At 36.2% G+C, this 12,581-nt stretch overlaps 1 protein-coding gene across 2 annotated transcripts in view; it reads left to right on the plus strand.

Moving 5' to 3' along the window:
• Positions 1 to 12,581, plus strand: part of VPS13B (vacuolar protein sorting 13 homolog B) — a 699,511-nt gene that overhangs the window by 3,969 nt on the left and 682,961 nt on the right. For both annotated transcript variants that reach the window (XM_045861171.1, XM_045861172.1), the window contains exon 3: positions 7,818 to 7,961. In XM_045861171.1, the coding sequence (XP_045717127.1) occupies positions 7,818 to 7,961 (144 nt within the window). The remainder of the gene's footprint in view (positions 1 to 7,817; positions 7,962 to 12,581) is intronic.

Consider the following 12,581-nt stretch of genomic DNA (forward strand, 5'->3'; position numbering starts at 1 on the left):
CTTTAAATCTGCATTGGATTGAATGTCTTTCTTTTTGTTAGTATCACATTGTTTTGATTACTGTAGCTTTGTAGTATGTTTTGAAATCAGGAAGTGAGAAATCTGCAACTTTCTTTATTAGTGTTTTAATTTTTTAAAAATTGATATTAGAGCCCTGGCTGGCGTAGCTCAGTGGATTGAGCGCAGGCTGCGAACCAAACTGTCGCAGGTTTGATTCCCAGTCAGGGCACATGCCTGGGTTGCAGGCCATGACCCCTAGCAACCGCACATTGATGTTTCTCTCTCTCTCTATCTCCCTCCCTTCCCTCTCTAAAAATAAATAAATAAAATCTTTAAAAAAATAAAAAAAAATTAATATTAGAGAGACAGAGGAGTGGGGAGGTGGGGTGGGGGGACAGAGAGAGAGAGAGAAAAAAACATCAATTTGTTGTTCCACTTATTTATATGGTCATTGGTTTCTTCTGGTTTCTTATTTATATGGTCATTGGTTTCTTCTGGTTTGACCAGGGATCAAACCCACAACCTTGGCGTATGAGGATGACGCTGTAACCAGCAGACCTACTTGGCCTGGACTATTAGTTTTTTAAATGTTAGGTAAAATCAACCATGAAGTCATGAGGATCAGAAGGTTTTTTTTTTGTTGTTGGAAAGTTTTGTACTACTGATTTAATTTCTTAACAGATACATGACTATTTAGACTTCTATAATTCCATTTGTTAGTGATTAGTTATGCTTTTCAAGGAATTTTTTAAAATATATTTTATTCATTTTGCTATTACAGTTGTACCATTTTTTTTTCCCCTTTATTCTCCTCTGCCCTGCACCCCTCTCCCACTAGCATTCCCCCACCTTAGTTCCTGGCCATGGGCCAAACATAAGTTCTTTGGCTTTTCCATTTCCCATACTATTCTTAACCTCCCCCTGTCTATTTTTATATCTAATCTATGCTTCTTATTCCCTGCACCTTTTCCCCCATTCACCCCCTTCCTCCTCCTACTGATAACTCTCCATGGGATCTCCATTTCTGTGATTCTGTTCCTGTTCTAGTAGTTTGCTTAGTTTGTTTTTTTGTTTTTTAGGTTCAGTTGTTGACAGTGGTAAGTTTGTTGTCATTTTACTGTTCATATTTTTTATCATCTTTTTCTTAGATAAGTCCCTTTAACATTTCATATAATAAGGGCTTGGTGGTGATGAACTCTTTTAACTTGACCTTATCTGGGAAGCACTTTATCTGCCCTCCCATTCTGAATGATAGCTTTGTTGGGTAGAGTATAATCTTGGATGTAGGTCCTTGCCTTTCATGACTTGAATACTTCTTTCCAGCTCCTCCTTGCCTGTAGGGCATTCCTTTGTAGGTAACTGTCTCCTTTTCTGTTGCAGCTTTTAAGATTCTCTCCTTATCTTTAGTCTTGAGTAATGCAATTATGATGTGCCTTGGTGTGTGCTTCCTTGGGTCCAACTTCTTTGGGACTGTGAGCTTCCTGGACCTCCTGGAAGTCTATTTCCTTTGCCAGACTGGGGAAATTTTCCTTCATTATTTTTTCAAATACATTTTTAACTTCTTGCTCTTCCTCTTCTTCTGGCGCCCCTATGATTTGGATGTTGTAACATTTAACGTTGTCTCAGAAGTTCCTAAGGCTCTCTTCATTTTTTTGAGTTCTTGTTTCTTCATTCTGTTCTGGTTGAATGTATATTTCTTCCTTCTAGTCCAAACCATCAATTTGAGTTCTGGTTTCCTTCCCTTCACTTTTGGTTCCCTGTATATTTCCCTTTATTTCACTTTGCGTAGCCTTCACTCTTTCCTCCGTTTTGTGACCATACTCAACCATTTCTGTGAACATCACGATTGCCAGTGCTTTGAACTCTGCATCTGTTAGGTTGGCTGTTTCTTCATCACTTAGCTCTGTTTTTGGAGTTTTGATCTGTTCTTTCATTTGGGCAATATTTTTTGTCTTGGGGTGCCTATTATGTAGTAAGGGGCAGAGCCTTAGGTATTCACCAGGGTGGGACAACCTTTTTGCTGCATTGTGGCTCTGTGTGTGGGGGAGGGGTCTGAGAGACCTTACACAGGTCTCTGCTGGCTTTCAGTTACTTCCTCGAGCAAGCAAGCAAGTTGGGCCCTTCTGGTGCTGATTCCTGGGTGGATGGTTTTGTGTACATTCTAAGACCCTGTGGGTCTCTCCAGCAAACTCTCCTGTGAGGTTGGGAGTTTCTCCTGCCCCTGCAACCCGCCTGCTGTCCTCCCCCCACGTTTTTGCAGTCAGTAGTTTTGAGGTTTTATTTCCCCCACACTGAAAACCTGGCTTGCACTGTCTGTCTCATTCCCCAGTTGTTCCTCCCAGTTTATCTGCAGGCAAATATGTGACCCCCTGGTCTGCCAGCTTCCACCTCACCTGCTCTGGGTTGCCAGCTGCAGGTGGCCTTGCCTCCCATCCTCTCCACTTCTGCTTCTAGTCCCCATCCCTCCTACCAGTTTGGATGAATGTTTCTTCTTTAACTCCTTGGCTGTTGGACTTCCACACAGTTAGATTTCGTGGCAGTTCTAGTTATTTTTTGTTTTTAAATTTGTTGTTGACCTTCTTTTGGTTATGAGAGTTAGCAAAGTGTATCTACCTATGCATCCATCTTGACTGGATGTCATCAAGGAATTTCTTAGTATTCTCAAAATCAAGGATCAAAAAGATTGGCTTGGGATTACCTTGGTAAATTAAATCTTATTGGAACACAGTTATTTTCATTTGTTTACATATTGTCTGTTGTTTTTGCAAACTAAAATAGCAGAGTTGTATCTTTTTGCATCTGTCTTGTTTGGGGCTCGCGCTTCCTGGACTTCCATGTCTACTTCCTTCACCACGTTTGGGTAGTTTTCTTTCATTATTTTTTCAAATAGATTTCCAATTTTTTGCTCTTTCTCATCTCCTTCTGGAACCCCTATGATGCGAATGTTGGAATGGCTGAAGTTGTCCCAGCAGCTGCTGACACTATCCTTGTTTTTTTTTTGAGTTTTCTTCTTGTTCTGATTGGTTGTTTTTTTCTTCCTTATGTTCCAAATCATTGATTTGATTCTTGGCTTCCTTCACTCTACTGTTGTTGCCCTGTGAATTGTTCTTTATTTTAATTAGTGTATTTTTTGTTTCTGATTGGATCTTTTTTATGCTTTTGAGATCCTCACTAAATTTCTTGAGCATCCTTATAACCAGTCTTTTCAACTCTCCATCTGATAGATTGCTTTTTCCTACTTTGTTTAGCTATTTTTCTGGAGTTTTGATCTGTTCTTTCATTAGCTATGTTTCTTTGTCTCCTCATTTTGGCAGCGTCCCCATGTTTGTCTCTGTGTATTGGGTAGAGCTGGTATGAATCCCTGTCTTGGTAGCATGGCCTAATGTAGTATGTGTCCTGTAGGGTCCAGTGGTACAGCCTTCCCTATCACCCATGCTGTGTATTTAAGGTGTGCTCTTTGTGTGGGATGAGAACACCCTCCTCTTGTAGTTGAAACTTGGTTGCTGTTGGTAGGTCAATGGGAGGGATTTACCCAGTCCAGTCTGCTGCACTGACTGGCTGTGAGCAGTGACCGCCAACCTCTGCCTTCTGTGGAGGATCAAGTTGTTCAGGGGCAGGGTGGTGGTGCTCTGATGTGGTCTGTAGTTGTCCAATGGGTGCATGCACAGGCCCTGGGGTTTTCAGGTGGTGCAGGCCAAGTCAGCTCAAGGCTGCCCTTCTTGAACTATAGAGGTGGCTGTACTTGTGCTGGGCTTGGAGATTCCCAGGTGAAGCCAAGCTGTGAATGTGGCTGCAGCTAGCACCAGAGCTGGGCCACTTAGCAAGAGGTTTGGGGGCTAGGGAGTCACTGAGACCAGCTATTGCTTGTTTGAAAGGATTTTGGAAGTTGTGAACCATGAGCCAAGACCAGCCATTCATATGGAAAAGCCACCCTTAACAGCTGTAAATTGGGTGAGACTGAGCCTCTGGGAATTTCCAGGGCAGGGAAAACAGTGCTAACCAGATCGATGGAGTCACTGATATGGCACCCGTTTGCTGGCTTTGTGGCTATGTTGTGGGGAGGGCTCATAAAAGGGACAGTGGTCTCTGCCTTCCTTCCTGTATGGGAGAAAGCTGTCTCCCAGCTCTTGCCTTGATGCCAGACCCTGCAGTTCCGTCCTTTATTCCATTGGTGCCTTCCAAGCTGCTACTCCAGTTCTGGAGCTCAGAGGGAGTGAGTCTCAGTAGTTTGTGTGTGTGTTCTTTAAGAGGAACTGCTTGGGACTCCAGAATTTTCTTCCACCAACTCAATACCTGCTGGTTTTTACAGTCAAAAGTTATGAGGACTTGCCTTCCTGTTGCTGGAACCCTGGGCTGGGGGCCTGGTGTGGGGCTGGGACTCCTTGCTCCCGAGATAGCCCTCCTGAATTTTATCTACCACATGTGAATGTGGGGCCACCTGTTCTGTGTCTCCATCTCTATGTAGATAGATGCTGTTTCTTTAATTCGGTAGCTGTCAGACTTCCATTAAACTTGATTTTTGACTATCCTGAGTGATGGTTGTTCTATAGTTTTCTGGTAATTTTGATGTAGTTGTGTGAGGAGGCAATCCATCTTGACCAGAAGTTATACCATTTTTTTAACTTCCTGTTTTTAGGGCCTCTTGGTCAATAATGAATGAATAGCTTGTTAGGGCTCTCAGTTGTCTTCTCAGTAAGCGCAGCCAGGCAGTTCCCAGGGATATGTAAAATAATAGCAAGACCATCTTTGACTCTTTTTTTCTCTGGATCTCTGTTAATTTTCTGCTTGGTATGCTGCTTTGTTGCTTGTACCAGCTAATATTGTGATCTCCTTATTGTTCTTGAGATTTTGGTTGTTTTGACAACTTTGTCCAGTTTGTCAAGCTTTTTGGGGTGAGAATTTGCTAAACTTCTATTTGCTAAACAACTATGAATTGTTGAAGTTATCTTATATTCTTTTATTTTTTTGGTGGTAAAAACCACATGTCAATTTACCCTCCCAACCATTTTTAAGTGTACAGTAGTGTTAACTCTGTGTGCATTGTTGCTCAGTAGATCTCTAGAACTTTTCATTTTCCAAACCTAAAGTCTCTATCCACTGGACAACACCCTTAACTTCTTTTTCCCCCAGTCCCTGACAACCACCGTTCTATTTTTTTGTTTCTGAGAATTTGGCCAGTTTAGTAATCTAATATAAGTGGAATCATACAATATTTGTATTTTTGTGACCTGTTTCACTTAGCATAATGTGCTCAGTGTTCATCTGTGTTGCAGTATATGACAGAATTTCCCTTTTTTTGAAGCTTGAATAATATTTGATTTTATTATGTGTGTACTACATCCTTCACATCTTCATCCATTTTTATTTTATTATTATATTATATATTATTATATATTTTATACTCACCCGAGGGCATTTTTTCATTGCTTTTTAGAGAAAGAAGAAGGGAGGGAGGAAGGGGGGGGAGAGAGTGCACACGCGAGAATGAGAAGAGAGAAGCATCAATAGGCTTCTCTCTTGCACTCATCCTCACTGGGAATTGAACCTGCAACCTGGGCATGTACCCTGACGGGGAATTGAACCAATGACATTTTGGTCCATGGGATGATCCTCCAACCAACTGAGGCACATTGACCAGGGCAGAATATTTTTTAATAGCTTATCTAGAATTAGATTTTTGAGAGCTGTTCAACTCGTTTCTTAAATTCTTTGCTACTAATGTCGTTGGTACAGTCATAGTTGTTACGGTTTTAGGGATCCATTTTTCCCAATGTATTTCTAAATAGTTACAAATGAATAGAATATTTTAAGTTACAGAATGTTTTTGAGAAGGAAAAAGAGAATAAAGTCACTTGTATGTGGTTATCTTAGTGATGATCTATTATAACAATCAGTATTTTTGCTTTGCCTTTTATAAGACGAGCACATATTTTCATTTTATTTATCACAATGAGTCTGTGGTAAGGATATAAGACAGTCTGGCTCATAGTCAGATGGTAAGTGTTGCACTTCAATTGGATTTCCCATATGGGCAATGTGGTTCAAAATTCCATATTCTAATATACAATGCTGTCTCTTTTGTTAGTAGTTTTGGTTAGTAGTTCAATTGATTATACTGATGATACTGAGGTCTTGAATTTGATACAGGTGTCTTTTAGCTTCTCCCTAGAAAATTCAGTTTGGTCCATAGACAGCAACTTTGGTAGCCCCTTCACAAATGTATCATATTTACACAGATCAGGGAGTGGTAGAGGTGGAAATATTATTGGCTCAGTGTCCAGATGTATTTGGAAAGGCATTCAGTGCTCATAATGGAAGTATAGATGCAGTAGAATTGTGGTTAAGAGCAAGGGCTTGGTAGCCTATTTTCCATTATTTGTGTTCTGGCTCTCTTGGATGAACCAGGGAAGTCACTTAGCCTTTCCATGCCTCGTATTCACTAGTATTTACCTTTTGGGGTTTTATAAGGATTAAATAGTTGAATGCAGATAAAGTTCTTTGAATAGTGACTGGTACTCAGTAAACATTGTTTTTGTATGGACACAGAATAAAATGTAATCTGTGTCAGTTGATTAATGTGTGAAATTGCAGCTTTAAAATTAATGTAATAATGAAAAATATTGAAAAATTGTGACCATCAATTAGGTAGGATAGTAGAAACTGTTTTTTAGAATTTTGCTGTTTAAGAAACATACATTAGACCCACACATTTGTAGTAATAATAATAATAGCATCTTAATAATGATTGTGTTCTTTATACAAATTAATTATTTTAATCCTCAAAGATATGGTTCTTATTCAGATTTTATGGATAAAGACTGAAGAAACTGAGGCACAGATACATTAAATAAGTTGCCTCACTTATTTAGCTCACTGTCAGTTGCTATTTAGCTCACTGTCCTTGAGCTAAATAGTGCAGTAGGATTTTTAAATCCATGTCTGCTGGCTTCATAATTATTATCAATCTTAACTACTTTACCATACTGCCTACATATATTTAGCTATATTGCTACTATTTTGTAAACCAACTAGGGCATCTGTTGGATGAATGACTAAGCGTAATAATTATCTTTCACAAACAGAATTATAAAAACTGTAAAAATGTGGTTGAAATACAATCCAAATACAGTTTATTTTTTTCTTCCTTTGTAGATTTTAAACAATTTTATTAGAAAGTAAAATGAACTAGTATAAAGTGATTGAGTAACAATTATGTTTTCATTTTTAACTTCTTTCCAGTAATAATAGAAACCAGTCAGAATACATTTCAAATTTATGACCAAATAGTATCCAGGTATAATCTTTAATTAGGTAAGGCTTAATAAGTCTTTTTTTTTAAGTTGGTCTATTTTTATTTTGTCAGGTCATTCTCCTATTTATTTCAACCCTGCTTTTAACTCGCCTTATAATGCTATCCTATGTATAGTTTAAAACACATCTGGGGACATATTTTCAGGTGGGGATTTTAAACAGTATGCCATTTCAGTTATCTCAAGCACTCTTGCTGTCTGCTGTGGTGACCACCACCTCCACTGCCACGAATGTGCATGAGCCTTTGTCATGTATTAGGTATAGTGTATCATTTCCATTCAGCAGAGTAAGAAGCTCAGGCCTAGAAAGGTCAGGTAGCTTGTTCAATGTCATTTGCACAATTGATTTTTGTATTTTAACTAGTTATTGATGCTATTACTTTTTGATGAACAGTAATTCATAAACAGTTTTTGTGTTGGAAATTGTATTTTAAAGAAAGTAATTTGACTACTAGGAGAAAAATATTAAGTACCCACTAACTTCTATTTAACATTTTGTGTTTTAAGGAATTGAAATTGCCATTCACTTTTTTAAGTGGACATATTCATGAATTGAGGATCCATGTACCATGGACAAAACTGGGTTCAGAGCCAGTGGTAATTACCATCAACACAATGGAATGCATTTTGAAACTTAAAGATGGAATGCAGGTATGAAACCGTTGTTTGTTTATATTAACTAATTTTGTAGTTATTAGTGTTTGATATTACTTTAACTTTTGGGATATGTCATCTTTAAAATAAATAAATCTTAGCTTATATACTTATTATTTTTAACTGTCTTAACATAGTTAATTGCAAAAGGGTATTGTTAAATTTAGGTAAAATGTCCTAGGGGATATTTTCATACTAATTTCACTTAACCTAATCATAGCATTCATAAGGATCATGTAGATTGCTTATTACCTGTATGCACTAGAAGTGGTGCCTGATTATATCCAATTTTCAAGTCAAGATTTTTGAACTTTTGCAAAGTAACTGCATAATTTTTTTACCTATGTGACATTTCTAAATGAGATGAGAATCTCAAGTTATTTTTGGGAGATAAAAATATATTGAATTTGCCTTTATATACCAAATTTCGTGGTGGTTCTGAGGTTTTGGCATCAGAAACTGACTCTTTTCAGACTTATTTCTTCTCTGACCCATCTGACATTTCTTCTTAGTGTTTTGTTTCTTTTTTTAATATAGGGGTAATATTGATTTTAAGACATTTCTACCAAAAATTTTCTAATCTAGGAAGCAAATATGTCTGGAGAACAGCATAATTGTGATCTATTTACTTTCATCTTGCAAAACAGTATCTCTGTCATTTGTTTTCATTACTTTTTGCTTAACCCACATTTAACTTTCAGCTTTAGGGAAGACTTTCTGGCTTGAAATGAATTGAAGAAAATTAGTAAATTGACTATTTTCATAAGCATCTTAAGGCAGTTTTAGTATATCCTAAGGAAACATAAATCTCTGTGAAATTAGTTATGGCTACTTATGAATTATTAAAATAATTTCCTATATTAAGTAGATACTTTGAATGTCATATTAATTGACTGGGCTGAAATCTCTTTTCCTCTTGATGAAATCTTTGATTCAAACCTCTATTATCCAATATAATTTAACTAATGTAATTCCTGGAAGTAAGTAGACCAGTGATGAGTATTTCCATGAAAAATTATTTTGTGAACTTAAAATATTTGGGAGATTGATTTAGGAATCTGTAGATAGTGATATTGCAACGAAGTTTTATTTTACTTTTATATATGGTAGTACTTAAATGGTTCTTAATCATCATTTGTCTTTGGAATTTAATTTTTTTAAGAGTCTGGATTTGGTTATGCCACCCATGCAGTGCTTCATTATGATGAGAAAAAAATCCAGACACTAAGTACTTTTTCAATGGGTAGGTGGAAGTTTCAAGGCCAGATGTCCCATAAGAAACACATTTTAGAAAAGGCAAATTACAACTAATTATAGAGGCTGCAGAAAAAGATTTGTAACACATGACTTAGTGCCACCTAGAACTAATATTTGATATTGGACCATGCAGATGGCTACTGCAGGAATGATCAGATTTCCTGCTTGCATGGTATTTGAAACCTGAATTTGTGGTGTGTATAGCAAAAGGTCAAAGTGTCATGATTGTAAACCACTCTCACAACAAGTATTTTTTACAGATGTTTAAAATTTTGAGGTGGAAAGAATTGTGAGAATTGCAGCTGACATTTGGACAAATTATCCAGCAAAGTATACCCCTGGACCCCTGGAGAGCAATACTTGCTAGTGATTGGAATTAATTTTTCAGTGAAAACATAGATGAAACACATTTTTAAACAGTTTATTTTCCTATTTTAAGCTTTGATTAGTAAAGTAGGAAATTAAAAAAAAATTTATTGATTTTTAGAGGTGGGGAGAGAGAGAGATAGACACTGATTTGTTGTTATACCTATTTGTTGCTTCTTGTATGTGCTTTGACTGGAGATCAAACCCTGGCATGCTGAGATGATGCTCTAACCAACTGAGCTACCTGGTCGTGACAATGCAGTGCTTTTCAACCTGTGTATGGCAAGAGGCACACTGGTGTGCCACAGGAATTTTTAAAGCATGCAATACCTGACCATTTATTTAGTCCGGGGCACTGACTTCTTTTCTCTTAGATTGTCAGATAAAAAAATGACAGCAGCCAACACAACAATAGTCATCTGGTGAGAATGAATCAAAATTATACTATTTTTTGTCAGATCAGCAAAAAACATATTTTTTGGTGTGTTACAGAATTTTAGTAATTAGTTTTTGTGTTCCATGGAATGAAAGAAGTCGAAAATGGCTGTTTTAATATGTTGTTGAATTTGGTTTGCTAATTTTGTTGAGGATTTTTGCATCTGTGTTCATCAGGGATATTGGCTGTAATTTTATTTTCTTGTGGTGTCCTTGTTGGATTTTGGTATCAGGTCATGTTGACCTTGTAAAATGTGTTTGAAGTGTTCCCTCTTTATTTTTTGGGGAGGTGTTTGAGAAGGATTGATATTAATTCTCTTTGAATGTTTGGTAGAATTCACCAGTGAAGCCATCTGCTCCTGGACTTTTGAGTGTTGGGAGGTTTTTAATAACCAATTTAATCTCTTTACTAGTAATTGGGACATTAAGTTTTGATTTGTCTAAAAAAATCTTTATTTCATACTCAGTCTTCAATGATAATTTATTTGGTCACATGACATTGGCAGTTATTTTATCTTGATACTTTGAAAATATTATTTCACTATTGAAATAGTTCTGTTTTTGCATTTGAGGTTTTAACCTTTCAGTGGTGTTGTTATTTTATAATTTTTCTGTAAAGTGTATATATATATTTTCTGGTTGTATATAAGATATTTTCCCCTATTGTTTAGTTTTTAGTATTCTTCAGTTTCACAGTAGTAACTCTAGAGTGAATTTCTTTTTTGGTATCCTCCTTGGGATTTATTGTGTTTCCTCTATCTAAGGATTTATGTTTTTTGATTACTCCTGTAAAATTTCCACTTTATTTCTTTGAATATTAATTTATTCCTATTTCTGTCTTATGAAACTCCCATTTTCACATTTAGACCCTCTCAGTTTTCACACTTAGACCTTTGCATTCTAACCTTTCATGTTTTTTATCTCTTTGTTTCTCTGTGCTGCACAGTGGGTAATTTTTTTCAAATCTGTTTTCTATCAAGTTCAGTGACTCTCTCAGATCATGAACTTATGTGCACCTTGCAAGAAAGTTGGAAATTTACTGTCATCCAGTGGTTCTTAAAGTGTGATCTGAGGACCCCTAGGGATTCCCAAGTTTTTTTAGGGTACACATAAAGTTAAAACTGTTTTTATACTAATACTAAAACATGATTTACTTCTTTTCTTTTAAACATTTATTTTTATTTTTATTTTATTTATTTATTTTTAGAGAGGGGAAGGGAGGGAGAAAGAGAGAGTAACATCAGTATGTGGTTGCCTCTCATGTGGCCCCCACTGGGGACCTGCCCGCAATCCAGGCATATGCCCTGATTGGGAATCGAACCTGCGATGCTTTGGTTTGCAGCCGTGTTCAATCCACTGAGCTATACCAGCCAAGGCGATTTACTTCTTTTCATCATCTTTTGTTTATGAGGGTAGAGTTGAATTTTTCAGAGGATACTTGATGTATGATATTGCAACAGATTGAAGGCAGAAGCGATATGAGAATTCAGCAATTTTCTTTTAGGCCAGATTTTTAAAAATGTAAAATAATTTCATACTTTTTAGTAATTTATTTTGTTTTGGAAAATATAGATTTTTTCATAAAGCATAAAACTATAATTTATAATTATGACATGATGATTCATTTAAAAATAATTATAAAAGAATATATATATAATCTATGTTTAAACTTTTTCTTCTTTTTTACTTTTCCTATGGCAAATATGAGTATATATTCTACCCATATGGTAAATAATGGGTAGATATACAGAAAAGGTTTGGGGACTCTGACTAATTTTTAATGGGTTAAAGGTCCTGAGATCAAAACATTTAAGGATCACTGGTACCGAGTAGAGAACCATTGAATTATTTTAAGCCAGTAAGCTACTTGATTGAATTTTAGGAAGATGACAAGTTTTTCAGAGTGAAGGGATAGATTGGAAGAGGTGATTTCAGATAATTAGTGAGGTTTACTTTGTGATATTTTAGGAGGAAAATGGTGGGGACTAGATAGAATTAAGTCATTGGCTATGCATAGAGAACTGAGCACAGGTTCTGGAGGAAAATATAGAGAGGAAGTTGAAGTTCAAGAATCACTTCTGGAATTTTGGTTTAGGATAATTGGGATAGTTCATGGTGCTGTTAATTTAGATTATTTTTAGAGATTACATACTTGTCTGTCAAGCTCATCATATATTAAAATAATTAGTAAGTTAGGTCTCACTGAAGATTAATATGTATTGGACATTATTCACTGTGGGTAATCATGCACAAAATTATCACTTTAGTATTTAATTTCCTTTATTTGAAGGAAAAGTTGAAAAGTTCAGTCAAGAAATCTTTACTGAGCACTGTACTAAATACTGATGATTTAGTGATAAATATTTCTCTCCTTTTGAATGTTTTAAGGAAAGATTGCTATATCTTGAGTGGTTTGTGATTTTAATTTTAGCATAGAAAATTTGTAGTCTTAGAACCCTCCGAGGGTAAAATATTTTGTTTTAGATTTAGGTTCATTTTTGAGCTGAAATAACTGATTTAAAAACATTATTGAAAAGGAAATAAAAAAACCAAACCACA

This window comes from Phyllostomus hastatus, unplaced genomic scaffold (assembly GCF_019186645.2).
Source record: "Phyllostomus hastatus isolate PE091 unplaced genomic scaffold, TTU_PhHast_1.1 phas_scaffold_21, whole genome shotgun sequence".
In the NCBI taxonomy this organism is placed as follows: Eukaryota; Metazoa; Chordata; class Mammalia; order Chiroptera; family Phyllostomidae; genus Phyllostomus; species Phyllostomus hastatus.